We start from the raw sequence: 24,227 nt of genomic DNA on the forward strand, positions 1-24,227 counted from the left end.
TAAAAGGGAGAAGAAGTATCGTTTGATATTTAGTCGATTGGAGGATTGTTGCATGACTTCAGGCCTAAATATTAGGTAACATTATTATCATTATTGTTTACTGGATACAAAGTTTAAAAAAATGTACATGCCGAGCTAGAAGTGATGCACAGTTATGTTTTGTAAACTAAGGAGGATATTTATCAATTTGTTGAGTAACTTATGAGTTGTAATGGGAAATGCTGTTTAAAGGCACTGGACAAGTTTGGCTCGATTGGTTTTCGAAGTTAAAAGAAAATAATGAAAAAAACCTTGTTGCATACACATTTTGTGTGTTTTCAGACTGCATGAGAAAGATGTCTTTCTCGGAGCATAATATGAATTTTTTAGTACTTATCATGGAAACGTGTCCAGTTTTAAGTTTTAATTTATAAAATGGGTTGTTATGTGCAATGAGAACTTACACGAATTAGTGAGCTGTTTAAAGGCAGTGGACATGTTTGGTAATTGTTAAAGACCAGTTTCAGCACATGGTGTTATCACAACATTATGCATAAAATACAAATCTCTAAAAGTTTGGTCTCGATTGACCATCGAATTGGTGATAAAATAAGAAGAACAATTCATTGTAGCACTCATTTGTGTGCTTTGAGATGCTTAAAAAAAAGCTTCACGCATGACTTCGAGATTTCAAAATCTAACTCCGAGGTCTCAAAATCAAATTCTCGAAAAAAAAAATCAATCTTTCTCGAAAACTACGTCACTTAAGAGGGAGCCAATTCTCACAATGTATAACTATCAACCTCTCCCAATTTCTCGTTACCGCAAGTAAGGTTTTATGTCGATAATTATTTTGAGTAGTAAACCAACAATTAAAGAGCAAACCCGAAAGAAAGAGTACGTCTCATCTATCCTTGGACCCCAACTAACAACATTGAAGCGAAGTGGCATATAAAAAGCCATCAATAGGCATACGCTTCCATGCCTAAGGCATATTATATAATAATTTCATAATTGATTCATTTTCGGGGGATGTTAATCAGCGAAAATTCTAACAAGTCAAACATTGAAAATAAGTATAAAGTTTAGTTGTTTCAAATGTTTTCAAGAGGCTAAGTGACTTAGTTTGTTGAGTATTTGAATTTAGCCATAGAATTGATATTGGTCTCCATTTGAGTTTACGTAGGTGTGGTTCACCGTAGGCATAATATAGCTGATGTTGTCATGCAATAATCTGATGATAGAACGCACGTCACGGAGGTAGCGCTGGCAATGAATATGCCGAATAAAGGAAAGCACACACGATTAATTAAGGCAATTAGGATTTAGCGTAGCCAAATGTCCTTGATGACAAAGAATCGTGGTAAAGATAAATTGATGCCAGCTATTATAGGCCCTTCTCAAGGGGCTAACAAAAATTGACGAGTAAAGTTTTCCATCCTCTTTAATTCAATTGGTACCACAATTTGAAACCGGCCTAGCATTTTTTTTCTTCATATAATAGTGATCCCGATCCACAGAACACATTTTTGTTCTAGACTGTGAACTTCGAAAAGGTTTTTGGTCGAATGATATTAATGGAGGAGTGTTTGTTTGTATTTTTTTTATATGTATATACACATACATATAATATACTATTAAATCTTTAGATATACACAATGATTACAAGTTGGACAGGGGCTGTCAAGGTTAAAACAAAAGTATAAAAACTGTCATCTAAGAGATGTGTAAAACCAGACCCCTGCCAACGATAAAAATATAATAGCAACATTATACCAAAACTATAATTTATTTTCAATCACAACTTTACAAAACTTTTTTAACGCAAATGCCAAGGTATACCTACTACACAATGTGATATACTCAGCATCCAAATAGACCTTATGCACATGACGTCATTTCAGTACGGCGCCCCCGCATTGAGGCCAAAAGGAGGTTGTTCATTGGCCAATCTATGTGCGTCATTTTCGGGGGATGTTAATCAGCAAAATTCTAACAAGCCAAACATTGAAAATAAGTATAAAGTTTAGTTGTTTCAAATGTTTTCAAGATGCTAAGTGACTATGGAATAGCGCTCTCTTGCTAGATCAATCCCTTACACTGCTTACGGTTACAGTTTCGGCTCTTGGCTGCTGCAGAGAAACATCCGCGATGTCAGACTTGAAATCAAGTTTAGCACTGCCTAAGAACAAGCGTCACGGTTTGACCAACATGATTTGACATAGACTATTTTTGCAAAATACCCATCGCCCAAGCGCCAAATCACAAGTATGGAGATGACACGCACGTAAGTGCCCCTATAAGACACACGAGTTAACAAAACTGGGGATAGTTGTGTGTCCCCCCCCCTCCCCCCCGCACGATTGATGGCAATGACGGGACACAGGGTTTGGGGCACAGGGTTTGGTCTTACACGGTGCAACACATGAGTTTGTCAACGATGGGGTAGCGTGTGAGAAGCCTATATACGGCGTGGAGTTCGGGCCCGATGAAGGGCCCGGAAAAATTTTGCATTTTAGATGCTCTGTGATGCAATCCAGGGCCAATTTTGAGGGGGGACATTTGATATAGTGTCCCCCACCCTTCAACAAGTTGTGTCATACTTGCCCCGCAGGATTAATGCCCATGGTGTGACACAGGGTTTGGTCTAACACAGTGCAAAACTTGGGCTTCACGATAAAGGTGTTCAAAAAGATGAGGGGGGGACATTTGATATTGTGTCCCCCACCCTCCAGAAAATGGGGGGGGGGGAGCATATCCCCCTGTCCCTCCCCCGATTGACGCCAATGCCTAACCCAAACCCTAACCCTAACCCTAGCCCAAACCCTAACCCAAACCCAAACCCAAACCCTAACCCTAATCATAACCCTAACCCTAACATTGACCCTGACCCTAACCCTAACTTCTAACCGTAACCCTTACCCTTAACCTAACCCTAACCTAAAGAAGCGTTTGTTTATATAATTTTTTTCTTGTGGTCTTCAACAAAAAAGTACTTTCTGTAGTCCAAACCAAACTTCTTTGGCAATATTTGTTTTGATAGTGAAATGAACTTCAATGTAAGCTTCAACTTATAAGTCTGTTATAGTTACCTCGCCAAAAAGGTTATTATACGCCCCCCCACGCGTAAGTTCATCAGTAATGACTTCATACTTCGATAATTATTCGAAAACATATTAACACAACAACAATCACGTACTTGGTGTGGACATTTTCCCCACTTTCTGCGGGTATTGTGCCGACCCTTCTTTAATTCTGTTGGCTTTATTGTCATATTATATTATTATCACACAATGTATTCATAAATGATTTGAAATAGTATTAGGGCTTCTTTTTTATAACGTACTTCACATGGCACATGGCTATATGGCGTAATTATATATAAACTGTCTATCATCAAAACACGTTAACATTTCAAGTTAGGCGAAGGCCTACATTAAGATTTTCTATTCGTAAAATGATTTTGGCTTTTTATTGCATACTTCTGTAGCCATAAAGTAAAATCAATCAATGTAGTTCAACAGTGTTCTTTCTAAAGTATCATTTGTTATTATGATTATAACAATACAACTTGTTTTACATAGCGTTTTATCAGCGGTCAATTAAAAGGTCTCGCTATAATATTTCAAAACATTTGCACTGTTTTAACTGGTTTTAGTTAACACACCCCTATTGTCTGGTTAAAACCGAAATTAAAATTCTTTATCCGCGATGCAACTTTAACATTATATTAAATGGTTTGCAGTACCCACTGCTAAACATAGGATTCGAACTGCCTCTAGCCACCGGGAAAACCTCGGTGGTCTAGTTGGTATGACACTGCTCTAGAATTGCAGGTCTGTGAGTAAACAGTGCTAACACACATCGGTGAATACGGGTAAAAAACTAATTAATATACATTGACTCCATCAAAATCCAAAGCATTGTATAGTTGGTTTTAATATATTTGATTTCCAATGATGATCTATCAATGCTTGGCAAGAGGCCAGGCGTGCCATTTTATTAAAACTCAACTGAAATGAGAATTGAACTACTAGTACAATGGTATTGGATTTTTATGGATTCAATAAAAACCTATTGAAAGAGGAAAATTATTCAACTTTAACATCTATTTAATATGATTCGAACAGCCACTGCGGGTAATCTCGGTGGTCTTGTTGGTAAGACACTGCTCTAGAACTGCAAAGGTCGTGGATTGGAAACCCGTCAGAGTATTATGCCTGTGATGTTTGTAAACTGTGCTAACACACATCGGTGAATACGGGTAAAAAACTAAATTAATATACCTCGACTCCATCAAAATCCAAAGCATTGTACTTGGTTTTAATGAATTTGATTGTCAATGGTTCAACAATGCTTGGCAAGAGACCAAGCTGCCTATTCTATTTACTCAACTGAAATGAGAATTGAGCTTTTAGTACAATGGTATTGGATTTTGATGGATTCAAGAAAAATATTTTGAGTAAACAACGATAAGGCTGTGTCTGAAATAGTGGCTGTGGATACGGCTTGGTCGTCACGTGAGCATGTTGTATGTGTGGTAACCCATAGCAACAACCACAGCCATAGCCATTGTCACACATTCAGACAAACCCTAGCAGGGCCTATTTTTTTTAGAGCTACTTTCAGCACAATAAAATGTTGATTAACAGAATAAGGATACCGACCAATCTATGTCGCATGTACAATGTGTGACTGGCATCCTGATCATTTTCTACATACAGTAGAAGCAATATTTTCTGGTTAAGCAGCTCTTTGAAATTTGGCTCGTCCTCTTGGGTCTTCATGGATTGTCTGTGGTCCTCTCTCTCGAGGGTCTTCATAGAGGGCGCCATCATGGTCCAGTTTGTTTCAGTTGATGTGGGATCATCATGCTAGGCTTAACACAGTCTTTCATTAGGTAGCTGAAGTCCAAAAAGAACTGAAGCTTTGCATGGTTTGTAAAATAAGAAGTAACAACTTGTGAACTTACAGGAGTGTGTTTTGGCGACCCGAACTAAAGCCCAAGCGACTCAACAAGTCGGTTACCAGTTGGTCTGAACAGCATCGTCACCGCGCTCAACCGAACTTGCGAAAAGGCTCAACCGATAACCAATGTTTCTTGTTATGGTCGCAAAAACGCACTCCTGGTTTAATCAGGTGAACAATCATTTTTGAGAGGAGATTTTGCTCCGAGAAGTGTTCTATTATGAGTTGTCGCTTCGTCCTTGAACTATGCCACAGATCTTTAACTGTCCAGTGCAAAAAGTTGTGAACATTATATCCTCACAACGGTCCTATACGCTACTTGAACGGTTGCACATGACACAGTCCTTCAGCTGATGTCACTCATTCCAAAAAGTGTCGATTAGCCCTAGGTGCAGAGACGGACTTCTCGGGGCATTGCAGGTTGATTCGGAGGCCTTCGTAGGAGATTGCTCGATGGGGGCAAGCGGAGCTCCGTTCCCCACGAAATGTTTAGTGAGTCATCTTCAAGGTCATCTAATCAATCTGTGGTAGAAGATAAATGATTTTCTACGATTACTTTGAATTTAATATTTATAAATATTTTAGTGCAAGTTTCACTTGTTGTGAGGATTAGTGGTCGCTTGCAAGGAAAATTCTCCAGCTCCAATTTCGGACCCAACTTTATGAAGCCGGAAAGCAGAAAATACTGCTCATAAATTTCTTTACAAAGCAACAAATGAGTGGAGCCCCAGTTGCGAAAATATAAATTTGGTGGAATGTTGGCTGGTAGCCAGTGTCTGTCAAGCAAGATTTATCTGTGCTTAGTAAGTTTTGACGCTTACAAACTTGAAAATGGACCAGTTCTTAAACTCGGTGACATGTACACACAACATGATTCAACATTCGAAGTTTTGTTGAATTTTGTTATCAAACAAATAATATATTGTTCTGACAAACTTGACCTCCTTATTTAATAGACACTGGACGCTCTATTTTGAGTAAACTCATTACCAATATACTGACCTGGCCTTTAATGGGGATTTCAATCAGTATTTCTTTGTGTTTCGATTGCAAACCAATAATGAGTGTATTCTTTCAAATAGACTTAAAACCTTCAACTCATTTGCCAAATTTGTGGGATGATGAACCCTCTTTTCAACAATTATGTTGGGATTTTAATTTTTTTAAACTTACCAAGTTGCCTGTTGTTGACTTTTTGCACCAGTCCAAAGAAGTGTTGCTTAGCCTCAACATCACTACGTCACTTGAAGAGTTGATCTCGTTGCAGAAAGAAATCTGGTTAGACTCGATACAGTCCGTCTTTAGCTAGTGGTCAGTCCAAAGAGTCTTTAATGCCTCAAGATGCCATCTTAGCCTGTGGTGCAAAGTTTCAAACATTCTTTTTGATAAATCTAAAAAAAAAAAAATTATAGGTCAAGTCTCGATGCTTACAAAGAAAATTTCTTCTCCAGAACCATTCACTTTTTCACCTCATTGAAAATGAGAACTATTGACACAATATTTTAGTTTTTGTTGAATAAAAAAAAAAAAATAAATAAAAAAAAAACATTTCTGAAAATCTTGATTTTTATGATTTTTTCACCTTTTTGTTTATAAAGTTTTTTTTTTATAGTCTTTAAAATGAAACCTTCAAAGAATCAACACATTTGCCAAATTCTCTTTACACAAAAATATATAATGTTTTTTTTTCAAACTTACCAAGTTGTGTGTTGGTTTTACTCTACATCGCTCTGTCACTTGAACGGTTGAAATTGTAGGGCCGGGAGAGTCATCTGGCTATACTTGACACAGTCCTTCAGCTGGTGTTGCACAGTCCAAAAACCGTCCTGAATACATCATCAACTTTGGTGTATGCCATCACCAAAATATTCTTCTCAATCTTTGGAAACAATTTATAAAGTTTTAAAAGTTTAATGTTGGCTAACTCTTTTAACATCAATAGGTCTACAAACAAAGTTATATCTTGACTGCTGATCACAAACAATCATTGGTAGGTTTAAAGTCTGATTAGTTTTTTGCAATTTTTAATTTTCCTTCAAAAGTAATTAGTACGGTTATGATGAATTGCTTGTAATCTGCTAATTTAATATCTTTGTTCAGTTGTCCCACATTGTATGGGAATGCTCTTTAAAAAAAGAGGCTAAAAAGACGCATCATTTTTCGTGGGGCAACTAACACCTGTTATGATTGTGTAATATTGTTTTTGATCTTTCAAATTTCTTGGTTAGGTCGTCTCCCCACCAGTAGTTTCCCCACCAGTAGTTTGTAACTTTATGACATTATACATTATCAAATCGTTTGCATGAATGTTGTGCCTACTGGCAGTCATCATCCCAGTTCAGTGAAATCCTCCGCACACAAACTACTTACTCATCTTCAAGATGAAAACAGGATCTTCTCTTTAAAAGCAAACCTTGTTAATGTTTGGGGTCACATCATTAGGCCAAAGTCAGATTTACCAAACACATTACCTGAGACAACCTCAATACTTGTATCATTACGATGTTGTCTACGGTGTCCCAGAGCTGCCATCTGTGCACCGTTGCTTGCTAAGACATCCTCTTGAACAATAACAGGTCTGTGCGAAACAAAAAACAAGGTGTATATATGGTAATTTAAGGCATTGCATGGTGAGGTATGAATGTATAACTGATTTTGGTAACACCATGTCCTTGTAGGTAGATTATGTTTTTCTGAGAACTTGTCTTACGAGACAGAGAACATTTTCATGCTACCATCATCTTGGTCATGTACCTTGTTCCCAATTAATAGATGCTAGTACTCATTGTACAAAAAGAACCAGACTATTTCTCCTTCCAGCCTCACTGCCTATTTTCAAGAAAGCACTTAAAAAACATCTACAGTGTATTGGTAATTGCCAAAGACCATTGCTCACTTGCTGTATCTCCACAAACGCATAAAATAGCAAACCTACGGAAGTTTGAACTCAACTAGTCGTCGAAGTTGCGAGATAATATTGAGGAATAAAAACGCCGTTGTGTGCTTCAAGATGCTTGATTTCTCTAAATAAAACTAAAATGTTTTAGTGGGGATTTGCTGCATTCTGAAAAGCTACATTACTTCAGAGGGAGCTGCTTCTAACACGTATTTATACTATCAACAGCTCCCACTTACTTATAACCAAAATAAGGTTCAATACTAATAATATTTATTTTGAGTAATTACCAATATTGCCAGTTATTATTTCCCACTTACCAATACTAAAACCTGATACTGCTCACACCTTCGCTCTAAACTGATGCCTTCTAATAACTCATCAGGGACATTAAACAATTAGAGAACATGTCATTATCGTTGCTTAGAGGGAAACAGAAAATTCTTACCTACCTACCCTATTTTTGAGGGGCCCGTTACTATACGCCAACATAACATTTTTTGTTTATGCCCTATCTCCAGCCAACCTGCTGAAAGAGCAACGAGTTAGTCTTATCTCTAGGCCAACACTGATGATACTCTAGGCATTTACTGACTCACCATTCATACGTACCTACACCACTGAAGTCTATCTCCCATCCATGGCTGCTTTTTCATCCATCCTTTCTTTTCTCTCGCTACCTCTGAGTTTGTATTTTTGGTAGACTTAAAATGACTAAATTTTTACTAATAGTTCCCCCGTTCTTTTCTTTGGATTGTGACCTAAATGAGCAATTGTTGCAGCTATAGTGTTTTTATTATCTATTTTTTTTTGTCTTTAAACATTTGATGCTACATTTAAGACTGATGCAATGCTGATTTTATGAATTTGTAAATATCAATTTAGCTGAACTAAATTGTTTATTTACAACTTCTAAATCAAACACTTATCAGCCATAAATGTTGTTTGTTATTATTTTTATCTACTTTTATTTTGTTAATAATATTTTTAAAGATTTACGTAAGCGAAAGTTTCTACATTCATAATTGATGTCATGCTGATATTAGGAACATGTAAATATTAATTTAGAAATTCTAAATTCACTATTTACTTCTCCTAAATCAAGCAGTAATCATCAAATGAGTGTTGATGATTATACTTAGATATTGTTGACTACAATTGCGAGTACTTCTAATAACTTATGATTGTAGGTTAACATGTTTACAATACATGCTTACAGTAAAAAGCACTTAGTAGCAAAAGGGACACTATTGCAGAATTTGTTGATTGTTAAAAATATTTTGTAATTTTTTTTATTATTAAGAATTACCGACATTTGTTATGATTTAGCTTAAAGTATAACATTTTGTTACACTTTGATGACGTAAAATCATGACAATTTTAAACAAACATGACAACTGACGACTTGAAGTATCAACCGTGGAACTTCCTGTAAGACTAGTCTCCTAATTAAAAAGCATCATTGGCTTCGACCAATATGCAGCTCGGGAAATGCCAGGAAACTCTAAAGACACCCGGAAAGATCTATAAGTAAGGACAACATCAACAAGATCGCAGGGTACTTTTTGGGGAAGGGGCAGTACGAGGGGTGGGACTCTGCAAGAGAACGGGTTAAATCTTCTCTTACACTTCGGAGTCTTCGTCTTGATCTTGAACTTGATTTAGGACAACTTGCGTTATCCGACCTCCACTATTGCGCTTAGTAATTTGTTTTATTTGCTTGTATTCATTTTTGAGAACCATTTCGTTGCTTTTAAGAACCACCCAACATTTTTATGTGGATTCAGTTAAATTCAACTTTTCTTTTAATTATGTGATGGAAGACACATGAAATTTGTTTTCAAGAAGTGCATCAATTTAAACACTGAGCAAATGTTTTTCCTGATGCAGCAACGTCTTCGCAAATCTTACTCGTTTTTTTTTTCTTTGGAAAGTTGCAGTATACTCTGTATAATTGTTACTAGGTTGTGTTAGTGCTACCCTTTAAGAGCTAATCAGGCAATTAAAGCCTTGAAGGATAAAGGGCAGCATCTATTGAATAATTGTTTTTTTTTTCTTCTTTAAAAAGTTGCAGTACGTCTCCTTAATTTTTACTATAGTGTTTGCTGCACTTTGAAAGGTACAAAAGCAATGAAGGCTTTTAAGGATAAAGGGCAGCATTTATCGAATAAATTAATTGAAAAGAATATGTGGAGGTCGAATGGTGCCAAGTTTTCTTTACCTGAATCCGGCGTTGACTCCAGCGAGGACTCCAATGTACGTCCACAAACCACACATCCACAGATAACATCTGACACCATGGCACATTCTCTTGAGACCCGTCGGCACAAAGATAGGATCACCTAAAAAAACAATAAGGGTTATAATTATTTCATTGCCTCAAATTTATTTCGAAACAACACAAGGAAAAAGTGTTCGTATGGCGCCACTAATTTTTCATTTGATATTAAATAGTATAGTATCTAATTTACCTCAATGAGATATCGCTTTTTGTAAAAATTAGTGAAAAAGAGGTGGCGCCATTCGGGAAATTAACCAAAGCGAAATTAACCGTGCGCCGTAGGGCCTGCACCTAAAATTTAAGTAATATTTTCCCAAGTCTTACTTTTGTTTTGTTTTCGATGGCTCCATGTTTTCGTTCGGCTTCGGTTATGAAGGTTGCGTCCCATCCTACGGTGACTCAGTGGAAGCTTTCTACAGCCACCAGATCCTTCGATCTCAACCCTGAAGTTCATTTGGCTTTGAAAAGTCTGTTGTTGAAACAATGCAGAGACAGGACCAACATTGATTTGGTTGTTGAAGTGACTTCAGGTTTTAGTTAAACATTGCAGCCATGTGACAACAGATACACATTGCATACTTCGTGTGTGCTGTTGTATCCCAAACACTTGGCCATAAAGTCTTTTAGAATATCAACAATTAAACAAGTGCAACTTTTGACGAAACATTTCTGAATGCACATGACTAGTTGTGGTGAGAATTTCGACTAACATACGAGTAAAGTTCATCAGGAAAACGCGACGTCCAAGACCCTAAGTTGGGCCGATAAAAGTATCCTTATTTGCCCAGATCTCCTTATTTGCATAACAAGAAGTCTTTCAGAAGATGACATTGTACAATCGCACACCTGTGATTTAGTTTCTTTCTCTTTCCATGTTGATGTGTAGGCCCACCCATTAGAATTATATAACCGTGTTCCTAAGCAGAGCTTTCTTACCACACACGCGTACACGGACGACGACCATAGACTTGATTCAAGTCCTATACTCGAGTAATAGAGATCCCTAAGGATGTCGCGACAATTAACAAACAATCCGTATATAGGCTACACTAACAGTGCGCACTCGCCTTCAAAATGCGGTGCATCACAAAACAAAAATTTTCTGGTGATGGTACGGGATTGGGACTTGAGTCAAGTCTAGGACGACTATGGGGTTCGAATCCCTATTGGTATTTATTAACAATGTCCCCTTAGAAAACATAGGTTAAGTGAACTAGTGCGTGACCCGTGTTTATAATGGGTCTGCACCATTTGCTTAATGGAAGAAAAATACTCCTTGCAAACAATCTCAATGGTTCTTTTGTAATTAGCATTTTGTTTGTACCATTTAATTGTTTTTTTCCTATGGGCCAAGTTTTATAGTACACGATTAATGGGACCTGTTGTTATTCTCAGACGACACCTCAAAATAATATAACAGCAAAAACACAAGTTTTGGCGCAGCTTCAACTGTTTTTTTATTCGTAGCAAGATCTGATCAATTACCAGTTTAGCAAACATGTACGATAATACAGTAACGTACAACACCCACTAAACTCTTGACGAAATAATGACTTAATCAATGACAAACGCCGAAGGGCAGCTTGCCCATCAAAATGTACCGGGCCCGGATTACTCGGTAGCTTGTCATTGATACAAATAGGGGCAGCTTGCCCAGCCTCTACGTCTAGGGGCAGCGTGCGCAGCCTATATTGCTAACGAGGAGGTCGAATGTTGAGAGGGAACTCTTGTGCTTTTAATTACCACAAATTCCTAATAGCGATCACAAAAACTGTGCTATTTTAAACAAACGTCAAACCCAATCATTTTTAATACAATTAAGGATTCACAGATTTTTTTTTTCACGCAATTTGACAGCCAATTTTGTGAAGCCTTTCCAATTAGTGAAAAATTAACAAATAATCAATTTGCACAGTTTTGAGTGCTGGGATAGAAACGCCAATCATCTAACTTGTCATCACTACAGTCTTTTAATTAAAGATCGTACAAATGAAGTAAGTTTCCGATTTAACATCCGCCAAGCATTGATTACAAATACAATCCCTAAATTCTACACCTGTATATCTCCCAACATCAACTTGTAGTATTAAGTACTGAGCATCTGAGTCCTGCTAGTTAAAAGACCTCTGCTTTAGATTGGCAAATGAGTGGGTTTGAATCTAAACCGAATGATAATAGTCCACAAAACCCTGGAAAACACCAAGTAAATAGTGCTGACACAAGCTGTCTGACACACCTTAAGAGTTAAAACAAATGTTCCATTACATATTAAGGACATAAATAGTTTCTTATATAGTGTTCTTATTAAAACAATACATTGCCTTGTGAGCTTTATAAAGTTAGTACATGTATGTGTGATCCAGCTTAAAGGAAAACGTTGCCTTGGATCGGACGAGTTGGTCTTTTAAAAGCAGTTGAAACCGTTTGTTATGAAATACATGAGGTTAGAAAGATATTTTGAAAGTAGAATATAATAATCCACACAAGTATCACTCGAAATTGCACGGTTTTCCTTTTACGTCGCGCACTAAAACGGTCGGCCATTTATGGGAGTCAAAATGTTGACTCCCATAAATGGCCGACCGTGTTTCTTCGCGACGTATAAGGAAAACCGTGCAATTTCGAGGCATGTTTGCGTGGATCATTATATTCTACTTTTAAATTATCTATCTAACCATTGCAATTCATAACAAACGGTTACAAACGCTTTTCAAAGACCAACTCGACCGATCCAAGGCAACGTGTTCCTTTAAAATAACCTATTAATTTGGTAAATTGGTACCCAGATACAAGTGGGACTTTTATTAACATTATTCTACTATCGATTTAAAGCATTAATGCAGAAGTTGCAATTTTCGTTAAAGCCCTGCTAATTCATAATTTAAAACGGTTAATTTAGTTAGTCTCTGCATAATGCAAAAATGATTCAAACCTCTCATTAAAGCAACTGAATACCATCATTAATGTCAGACACTATAATCATAATATTCATATATGAGATAATTTCCATTTATGGTAATTAGTCATCAGTGGTCTAGCCACGGACTACTGCATACACCAAGCAGCCTGGCTGATCATCTGCCTTCAAGTCTCCAGCCTTTACATCGTAGAGCCTGCACTGACCAGAAGTCATGACGTAGTCGAAAGACCAATACCCGTTCATTTTACAACTTAGGAAACATTGCATTGGTGACTTCATGTAAAGGACCGATAGAGGGCGTGGTTCCACAATATATTTCCCTTCGAATAGCAATGAGGAAAGTATGTCAGCAACTGGTAAAGCCTTGTCCATGGTCGTCGCGGCTGTGGATAAATAAACACGATAAAGAAAAAGACATTACACGATGATAAAACAACGAATACACAGAGACGTTTATGATCCCCAGGTTAATGTATTGTGTGGTCGCAGAAAGCGAAACACTTTACGCATGGTCGTACAGGCGTGGAATAACTCACAACATGGTGGACAAATTAGTCTTCCATGCTCTTGTACACGATTATTTAAAATTCTATATGACTGTTTTTTTTCTTCTCCTATTTACTCCATCAGAGGTCATCTTCTTAAAAGTGAAAATTACAAATACCTTCTAAATTAAAATGATGTCTTACTTGTCATTTGAACGCAGCCTTCCATGGGGTACTCTTCAACAATCACTTCGCAAAGTGTTAGGATGTCGTCGTATGGGCGGTTTGAGTGATCTGCGTCGTCCACACTGACGTACCGGGCAATCACGGGAGGGTCACATACAAACTGTAAGTGTGCCCCAGGGATCGATGCTTGGTCTGTTGTCACTGGTAATCCACACGCGGCATTATTTAAAATGTCGCTCTCTATGCCAGCTCGCACGATGGCACCAGACAAACGCTCATCTGTCATTAGAAAGAAGATTGAAACCTTCTTAAACTCAAAAACAAGAGACAAAATAGTACATTTTAGTTTAAAGGATTTAAGACAGTCAATGGATTGCTTGACCTAAAATATTGTTAGTCGTGAATCTTCTTTTGGAGAGTCAGGAAAGTCGCAGGGAGAGGGACGCATATCAAGTGTTCTTTTCAAATTACAATATGGGCTATTTTGGTATAATCAATAATAATTGAGTTATTACTTACTACTTAAGTCATCTTTGTGGAGATTACATTATTGGTTCATTCCACTTTGGGAAAATCGTGTTGGTAGTAATGTTATTTTTCACTTAAAAAAAAACCCAATTGTGACCAACTATTTGACAAAGAAGTAATAATTAAGCCTGATTGATAATTTGCATTTTTTGAAAAGTCACAGTTTCACTTACTGCAGCAACCTCCTCTATTGACGAGGGTGATATGACCAAGGCAGTGACTCGCTACAAGGTCCACCTTCCACCAGAGATGTGGGTCGTACACTAAAACAAAAATACATTAATTTAGTGCTTTGCAAGTTACATAGAAGTTGCAAGCTGTAGACGATGATTTACGCGAAGCAAAAAAACACATCTACAATTATTATAATGAACAAATTCAAAATGGCCGCTTAAGATCTATCTCACACAGATAATCGAAAAAAGAAAAAGAAAATGGCATTTCAATGTGATCGTTGCAAAAGTTAATGAGGGTTAGTTCATAGTAAACATGATCTTTTGTTATAGACTAACGGTGGCCCCGTACCAACGAAAAGAGCCAGCTGCTCAATCAATGGATGGTGTTATCGTCAGCTAATCACCGTGCAGGAAAACCATGCTGTTTAATGGTTGATTTTTTCGTAACGGGAGTTTTGGACTACCGGTGGAAATTGCTCTATCCTGACTGGACTAGCTACGATCCGGTCTCGCTTTTAACATTTCCGGGAAGAATATGAAATATTCTATCCATATAATATATTAACCCTTTAGTCCCTGCACCGCCCTAGTTTGCTGAAATCCAATTTCTCAAGATTCTTGCAGTAAATTACTGGAATCGTAGTTCAAATTTTAAAAGATAGCCATGGCTTAATGTGTAAGCACAATTTTTACCCTTTCGGTAATATTTGTATAAAAGTACAAGTTCTCATGGGAACAATAAATCCCTCTCGTTAAACGGCTACGGTAATTTTTATGGCGAATTTTTTTGTGCACGGATAAAATGGACACAATAGCTTTTCAAGGCTTCTGTCTGGCTCAATGCTCATACTGATTAAATGCTAAGGCGTTAATTTTCGACAATATCATCATAAATGATGAACAGTTTCATGTTTACTAATGAGCGTTTTATTTTTCGTAAGAGCTAAATTATTTCATCATCATTAGCTTCGACAAGTCAACTGTGAAAGGAGAGTTAATAACGATCTATAACAACTAGATATATTAACAAATGCGTAGACCTACTAATGACTATCGACTATTGACTATGTTTTTTTTTTTCTTCAAACACAAGCTAGCGAGGTTTCCTCGTACCGCATACAGTGTATCGCTATAGGCAGCTGGGCGGTACAGTGGCTAAATGGCTAATTGGGGACTGTTGCCGACATTCATAACGGGAAAAATTTTCGTGTTTTTGTGACTTGGTTTCTTTCTTTTAGAAGCCATTTTTTACGTACAAATTTCTCTTTTTAAAATTTGAGTTGCACCGATTTCTTTCGTACAAAACGACAGATATGCTCTTCATTTCAATGTACTTGTACATATTGCTTTCAATATTTTTCAGATAAGGCCGAATAAGACTGAATTTCAGAAGCCCTTTGGATTAATTATATATTCACACAGAGGTCACGCACGAAAAACGATGAATAATTTGCAGATAAAGGAAAGGAATTTGGTGACCTGCGGGTTGACTGTTTGGTTTTGTACACTTTTTTTCCAACTGTGGCCCTTTCCCGAACCGCGGACCATTGTCCTCTTTTGTTAGGTACCTGGGGTCGATTTCACAAAGAGTTAGGACTCGTCTTATCTCGAATAACTTGTCATAACTTAGGATTAATCTTAACAACTCATCCTAACTTAGGATTAATCTTAAGGTCTGCATGCTACGGTGCAGGGTTGGGACTCGTCCTAAGTCCCAAGATTAGTCTTAAGTTAGGAAGAGTTTTGTGAAATCGACGGCAGGTTTGAATGTGTATACCTCATTTGTGGGTGACGAGAACACTCTAAATAAATCGCTTATTGTACACTTACTGGTGTGGGCGCAACTAAACTCTTCCACTTGTGTTCTTAGATCATTATCTATCGCTAGATCTGCTGAAAGGTTTACTCCACGGTGTGAATAAGTCGAGACCTGAGTGGCTTGCATTCCATGAAGATTCAGAACTGAAAGTATGACAGAGAAATATTCAAAACCCCAGGAAAGACTCGGTTATCAGTAATGTGTTACTTGTTCGACAAACATAATATTGAGCTGACAACACATTTTATTTCAAAAGAGATGGTAAGTTTGAGTTATAAGTTTTGAAGTTTTCCATTGAGTTAACCAATGTAAGATGGAATGATGTACGATTCTTTTACTAAATTTCAGTCATGTCTTACTTTTTAGTGTTCTTATAACTGCACGTTTCTATGTGTCATTTCTTTGCACTTATTTTGAAAGTGAAGTTGAAAATATTTTTTCTGATGACCAAGGTTTTTTTTTTCTTTTCTAGTTTCTCATTTATTTAGTTAAAGGAACACGTTTCCTAGGATCGGATTCGAGTTGGTCTATAAAAAGCGTTTGTAACCGTTTTTAATAAAATGCATGATGTTTTAAAAGTAGAATACAATGATCCACACAAGTTTGCCTCGCAATTGCGTGTTTTTCCTTTTACTTTGCGAACTAACACGTCGGCCATTAATGGGAGTCAAAAATATGACTCCCATAAATGGCCGACCGCGTTAGTCGACGAGCTAAAAGGAAAACCACAAAATTTCGAGTGATACTTGTGTGGATCATTGTATTCTACTTTCAAAATATCTTTCTAATCATATACATTTTATAACAAACGGTTTCAAACGCTTTTTAGACCGATCCAAGGCAACGCCTTCATTTAAACATGACTTAAAATTGCACTTTCTTTTTACGGCTCGAAGAAACGAATGGCAGAAACACGGTCGGCCATTTTGTGGAGTTGAAGTTACGGGTCGCACTGTAAAAACATTTTTTTTTTTACAAATAAAAATACAATTATGTGAACAGTTTGAAAATGATTTGTGATTTCGAGACCTCAACTTCTAAATATGAGGTCTCGAAATCAAATTCATGGAAAAAGCCTTCTTTCTCGAAAACTACATAACTTCAGAGGGAGCCGTAACTGGACGATACCATTATACCGCAGGGGTATTACAAATAATGCAAGATGCTGCAGCAGCCATTTTTAATGAGCAGTTGGGCTCTTTGTTGACGTCTTGATTATCGGTTATTCATGACTGCACCCATTCATAAGACCAGTAAGGGTACATAAGGGCTTCATAGGTCCAACCTGAATGAGGTGTCAATATTTTGCTCCAATGAATGTTCAATCTATTTTTTGTTAATTGCTAATTTATTGCAGTATATATCCTCTTCCTAATTGCCATCAAACCTGCACAAGTTACCTGTGAATAAATTAGTTTAAAATAATGTGTCTGGAAAATGCTTATGTTCTCTTTCTCTTTTAATACCAGTTATGTTATCCATGGTCAAAGCCATTTGGAGGAAGGATAGAGCCAGAACAGCTTCAGATGACATGCCAGATGTCATGACTGAAGAAGGCAGTGGTATGCTGGACCATATCTTCAAGGACATCAACCATGGTGATTGGATTGTGGACACAACAAACAATGGTAGGTCAATTTTAAACACAGTTCCTGAGTAATTTGCACTGCTGTAGCAAGTTGAACAAAGTGTGTTTCCAAGTTTCAATACAAAAGCTTATTATAGTGTGTTGTAATGTTTTTACTCTTGGGAACATATACAACAAAAACAAAGACCACTTTATAGCCAGCTTGGAGCAGGCTTAAGATTTAAGACTGGCTATAATTATAGACCAAGCTATTGCAGCCGGTCTATAATTAAAGACTCTGGTGGTTCTGGTCACAGGCCTAGAATTTCATCTTTCAGAAGGACTTTTTCTTTTTGAAAAGGGCACTTCCAGTTGAAAATTATTGAAGGCTATTGGAAACCTATAGTGATGCATATCTGTCCATTAACAACAATGACAACTATGATGACAACATTGAAATTCGATACAATTTAATTCATTTATTATTGTTGCTTGACTTTGGATGCTGCAGTCGAAATCAGCAGAAGCTATTGTGGGTGTTTGTCTTACTATCTCTTTTTTTGCAAGACGAAAGATTATAAAGACTACCATTGTTACAAACAAAATGCTCGCAAAAGTATTGGTCATAACAAAAGCCGGAAAACTTATATTGACATGTGATCTCTCAAAAAGACAGAAGTCTAGCAAAGTCTAATGAAAGCATGTTTTTTGTACTTCTCTTTTTAACAGGTGAGGCTACTCTTCTAGCAGTGAAAGCTCAAGTAAACGTTATTTCTATTCAACCAAATGCCACATTGCAGGGGGAGTTAAAATGCAAGGTCACTGCTCTTCTGCAGGTAAGGACAGAAGAAGACAACGATGCCGAAGACAGTGACACCAGTACGTCTCTTGAGGAGGATTCCATTTAATTTATACCACACTTGTACCCACATACAACAGAACTGTTTTAATTAATTTAATAGTGTTTTTCAGAGATCATTTGAATTTAACTCCTTCTAAAGCATGCTCCCTGCAGACAATGCTTAACTGAAACCTAATAACATGATTTGACTACAGTCAGCACTATGTGTTTCGACAAAATAATAATAATTGTATTAGCGATATGATTTATTTTACTAAAAAGCCTACATTATCCGAAACACCTTACAGTATTTTTAACTATATGCGGGCCAGCATTAAATGATTTTTTTTCTTTTTTTAAACACTTGACACCTTTGGACATTTTTCATAGACCAGGCAGTCTTCTCACTTGGTATATATCACAATATTTTATTCTCCATTGCTCATTACCATTAATTGCGAGCAATTATTTTGAGTAAGAAATTGTAAGAAATACTAGAGGAGGTGAATGACCCTGTATCCTCTTAAAAACATGCATTTTACAGACTTTATGGAGTAATTGCTCAACATTGGGTAAAATGTGTACCCTTTTGTTATTAAAAAAAGGATCATGGTTTAATGTTCGGCCAGTTGTAGAAATTGGCTGTCATAAATAATTATCTTTGAACACTTTAAGATCCCTTAATGTTCTTAGTTATATTATGCAAGCCAATAGTTTATATAATGTACATAAGATGAGTTTATCCCTGGTTGAATTAAATTTGGGTTTCATACACATAGTATTTTTCTCCACATTTTTGTTTATTGTTTATAAATCAGTAGTATCCCACATTTTTGCAGTCTAAACAGAACCTCAGCCAAGTCTCGTACGTGGATAATATCTCATGAGAACTGGTTGCATTCAGAGATAATATTATCCCACATTCAGCCTTAGCCAAGTCTCGGACCTAGATAATATTATCTCGTGAGAACTGATTGCATTCACAGATAATATTATCCCACATTCACCCTTAGCCAAGTCTCGCAGCTAGATAATATTATCTCGTGAGAACTGGTTGCATTCAGAGATAATATTATCCCACATTCAGCCTTAGCCAAGTCTCGGACCTAGATAATATTATCTCATGAGAACTGGTTGCATTCAGAGATAATATTATCCAACATTCAGCCTGAGCCAAGTCTCGCACCTAGATAATATTATCTCGTGAGAACTGGTTGCATTCAGAGATAATATTATCCCACATTCAGCCTTAGCCAAGTCTCGGACCTAGATAATATTATCTCATGAGAACTGGTTGCATTCAGAGATAATATTATCCCACATTCAGCCTTAGCCAAGTCTCGGACCTGGATAATATATCTTGTGAGAACTGGTATATTGTTCAGAGATAATATTATCCCCCATTCAGCCTTAGCCAAGTCTCGGACCTAGATAATATTATCTCGTGGGAACTTGTTGCATTCAGAGATAATATTATCCCACATTCAGCCTTAGCCAAGTCTCGCACCTAGATAGTATTATCTCGTGAGAACTGGTTACATTCAGAGATAATATTATCCCACATTCAGCCTTAGCCAAGTCTCGGACCTGGATAATATTATCTCATGAGAACTGGTTGCATTCAGAGATAATATTATCCCACATTCAGCCTTAGCCAAGTCTCGCACCTAGATAGTTCTCGTGAGAACTGGTTGTATTCAGAGATAATATTATCACACATTCTTCATCTAGTCATAATCATCATTTATCAACATCGTTCAAAATTATATTTTAACGACGGTTTCAGAAAACAATGACGAGGTCCTAAATTCTTAAAGGGGTATTTTTAAGAGATATTTTCTGGGTTTATTTAACTCATGTGGTTAGGAGTCCAGAGCCATTTATCTTTTTGACGAATCACTTACACGCATAGTGAACCAGTTTGAAACCGTGTTGTTGTGTTATGTTTTTACTGTTTGTAATTATCATTTAATGAAAGTTATTGGAATTCTATGTTCCAACGGAATTCTCAATTTTATAGAAAAAACGAAGTTCACTTGAGTTCACTTTGGTAGTATTTGGTGTTGACAGCAGGAAAGCTTCACAAAGCACATAACCCCTATACAATACATTCATAAATACATCAGACAGTTTCGCTGTTCCTATTGGTGGAGAGCGCGTCACGTGGGTGTGTATAAACCTTTGTTTATGACCAGTAAAAAGTGTTCAAAACATGGGCGTGACACGCGAGCTTGCACCTGTGCTTATAAAACAGTTTCTTCATTCCTATTGGTCGAGAGCAACGGCCGGGCAGTTGTGCCACATCACGCGATACGCGCGACGCGCACAGTACATGTATAAGGAGTTGTTTAGCCGAGAGCCTTACCATTTCATAGCTGGGGGGGGGGGGGTGTTGTGTTAAAAGAAATCATTGAACAATTATAATTTTTGCATTTGTTTTACTTTCAGACCAAAAACTGTTGATGTTTTTTGACCGAAAAAGTATTTATGAATGGGAATCAAGGTGTGTTGAATCGGTTTTCAACTAGTGGTTTAAACCCGCCAAGGCCTGATTCTTGATTATTTACCTCGACTTCGTCTCGGTATGATCAAGAACCAGGCCTCGTTGAGTTTAAACCACTAGTTGAAAACCTCTTCACCACACATTGATTCCCTTAGTTAAAATCCGATTTTCCCCCATGAAATGATTACATAACTGCTGACCGATAGGTGACCACCAATGGCCAAAATCCGTTAACACCCAAAATGGGGCTTAGACTAATCAAAGCGAAACAAAAATATATGTAAATTGACGTTCATCGACCAGGGCCTAATTTCATGGCTGTGCTAAACGCAAGCACAGATTCGGCGCTTACGAACTGCCCCTAAATACCGGGCAATGTCGATCGTCTAGTTGGTATGAACACTGCATAAACATTGCAAATGCCTCGGGTTTGAATCCCACCCGGGTAATATGCCTGTATTTTGTTGCTGTGCACATACAACTCGGGAAAGTACTGAGTATACAGTGCTTCACACACATCATAACAGTGTGGGTGTAACCGAAATGATTAATCAACTATGTTTTAGTAATTTTTCATACATTCTTACTCAAGCAGGACTAAACCGAGTATAAAGATGTCATCGGACACCCTTACGGTGTGCTAATGATTACATACGCAATACTCTTGGGTGAAATCAAGTCGGAGTCTATGTAGTTGTGTAAAGACTCACCTGTAAGCTCGTGGCACCAGATGCAGGACAGCAGGCAAAACCACACGAGGATTCCAAAGAGAATCATCGGCAGGGATTTCTCAAGCCTCTCGCTGTGAGCCATCTTAGCACGTCATCACACACGTTTAATGGCAGCAGAACAACCTATTTACCTACCAACAAATTGGGACAGCTACGTGTTGCATGCAAGCATGGCGGCAATCTGATTCCCAGAAAGTCGGGCTAGATGGTTGCTTAGTTTCATACGTGCTTGGCTACACGATCGTTAAATTATTCCCTGCAGCGAAGTCCGTAATACACATGGCGACATTGGTGCTAGCTCTCGGTAGTCTACCGTATAGCTCCAGTTTTGTGATATTGCCTACCTCAATGTATCTGTTTTATACAACGAAGCATTCTTGTGTAGAAGCCGAATAAGACTTGCTGACGCAGCTTAAAACGCATTTAAAGCACTATGGGGGGAAGATTTAACAAAAGTCATCAATTGATCACAATTGCACAAGAAAACACTTGGAAAACACAATACAGGTTGAGTTTACAGGTCATTGCCCGCTTATGAACTAGTGAAATGACAAGTTGATTGGTTCCTGCGTTCACTTGTTAAACAGATTACAGGGCGGAACCCTGATGATATTTCTTATTCTGAAAGGAAAGGAATATTGTATCAAGTCGTTACCCACAATGATAAAGACAGGTACCTGCTTCTCAGATTCAGTGATTCCATTGGATAAACGTGCAGATGAGCTTTCCATAGATGCCCAAACAGTACACTCGTATCACGTCCGCCATATAATTTGGCTGCGCATCTATGGGTGCGTTCGTTTAGCTTCCCTGGGTCGACCCCGGTGTGTGGCGTTTTCTTTTTCCAGGACGAACGTGTGCAGATAATATTACCAACGTTCGTCCAGGAAAAAAAACCGCCACACACCGGGGTCGACCCAGGGAAGCTAAACGAACGCACCCATAATGTGAAATGGATGTCGGTCGAAGGTTAATGTACACGGAGGCCGGTCTTTCGCGTTATTCAAGAGCCTCGAAGGGTGACGTCAGATGTTCAGGCTATCACATGCCTGACGGTACGAAAGTTTATCTAACAAGAGGGCGCTGTTTCATTACCCCTCATGTAAACTAGGAGACTTTAACAGTTGGAGAAACTCACCGCTGAAGAGTCCATATCATGTGGGGTCTCTCAGTGTCCATCTGAACATAATAACGAGGATCAACTGATATAAGGATTAGGTTCCGTGAAGGCTGCTGGCTGAGCATGCTAGGACATGCGGATGGACTGGCATGTAAACAGTGAGAGTGTTGTAGCCGACCGGATAAGAGCACCGAACTTGAGCTCCGGTGCTTTTATTCAGCAGAGTCTGGGTTCGAATCCCAGTCGTTATACCATTTGTGTTCTTGAGCAGGACACTAAACCATAGCTTCTCTCCACCCAGGGGTAAATGGGTATAGCCTATTTCACATAGGCTATAAAACGAAACAACAAATAGTACAAATGTTAACAAACTTCGTTTAAGAATTATCAACTCATTAATCAGTGTACAAACAAAACCCAATACGGCGCGACAAAAGTTAGAATACACCAAATCATATAATATTAATAGCAGTCCTTCTTGCTAATTTAATCACGACAACAATGGAGCAATAAAAACTAAGTTTGTAGTTCTGAATTTCTCGTCATTTAAATAACAACCAGTTTTCTCAATTGCGCAACGGTTGCGGAAGTTTGTGATTATATCGTTGATTCGTCCTATGACCCGCTTGAACATGTTTGGACACGATTGGAACGCTGCATACGACACTATGCGGTGGACTCCTACATGTTTGACCGGGATGTTCTTGCTTGACACGTCTTCGTTTTCATAAAAATGACTTGTGTAATAGTTTAATTAGTTACACAATACATTGTACGCTACATCGTCCAAGTTAAACAATCAAAAAGACATATAAACACACTATAGCTCAAATATTTATGAAATTATTCCATTATGCACCATAAGCATGTACACCCCTTGCAGCATTATCGACCAATCCACTAGTCACCGATACGTTCGGGGAAACTCACACCTTCATCGAAGACCCACAATGACCCACATGACTGTGGGTCATGACCCGCCTTCAGAAAACGGGGTCATTTACGCATTATATACTACTAGCCACTATAATATTAAACTATTAGTTTAAAACATTGGTGGAAAAGTGTGCTTACAGCTAGTAACCTCGTCAGCGTTTATCAAGGGTAAGTGTCCTTCCTGTCTTTGGTCCATGAAAGCAGCTCCTTTTTTTCTCAATAGAACCTAAATTCCTATGAGTACCCTCATCAGTTTGCTTATTCTGGGCTGATGTCCGTCCTGTCTAAGTA

General features: G+C 37.8%; 2 protein-coding genes across 2 annotated transcripts; both read right to left on the bottom strand.

The window, feature by feature from the left end:
* Nucleotides 1-6,245: 6,245 nt before the first annotated feature.
* On the bottom strand, nucleotides 6,246-10,889 carry LOC117296968. The gene is made up of 5 exons (XM_033780070.1): nucleotides 10,449-10,889; nucleotides 10,065-10,185; nucleotides 7,419-7,525; nucleotides 6,646-6,826; nucleotides 6,246-6,301 (listed from the first exon to the last, which is right to left on the bottom strand). Exons 1-4 carry the CDS (start codon nucleotides 10,576-10,578, stop codon nucleotides 6,822-6,824), a joined length of 363 nt encoding a protein of 120 aa, XP_033635961.1. The 5' UTR covers nucleotides 10,579-10,889; the 3' UTR covers nucleotides 6,246-6,301; nucleotides 6,646-6,821.
* Nucleotides 10,890-12,808: 1,919 nt separating this feature from the next.
* On the bottom strand, nucleotides 12,809-22,106 carry LOC117297029 (fucolectin-7-like). The gene is made up of 5 exons (XM_033780151.1): nucleotides 21,860-22,106; nucleotides 16,250-16,381; nucleotides 14,417-14,506; nucleotides 13,734-13,994; nucleotides 12,809-13,427 (listed from the first exon to the last, which is right to left on the bottom strand). The coding sequence occupies exons 1-5, from the start codon at nucleotides 21,960-21,962 to the stop codon at nucleotides 13,159-13,161; spliced, it is 855 nt and encodes a 284-aa protein (XP_033636042.1). The 5' UTR covers nucleotides 21,963-22,106; the 3' UTR covers nucleotides 12,809-13,158.
* Nucleotides 22,107-24,227: the final 2,121 nt, after the last annotated feature.

This window comes from Asterias rubens, chromosome 11, assembly GCF_902459465.1.
Source record: "Asterias rubens chromosome 11, eAstRub1.3, whole genome shotgun sequence".
NCBI classification, from domain to species: domain Eukaryota; kingdom Metazoa; phylum Echinodermata; class Asteroidea; order Forcipulatida; family Asteriidae; genus Asterias; species Asterias rubens.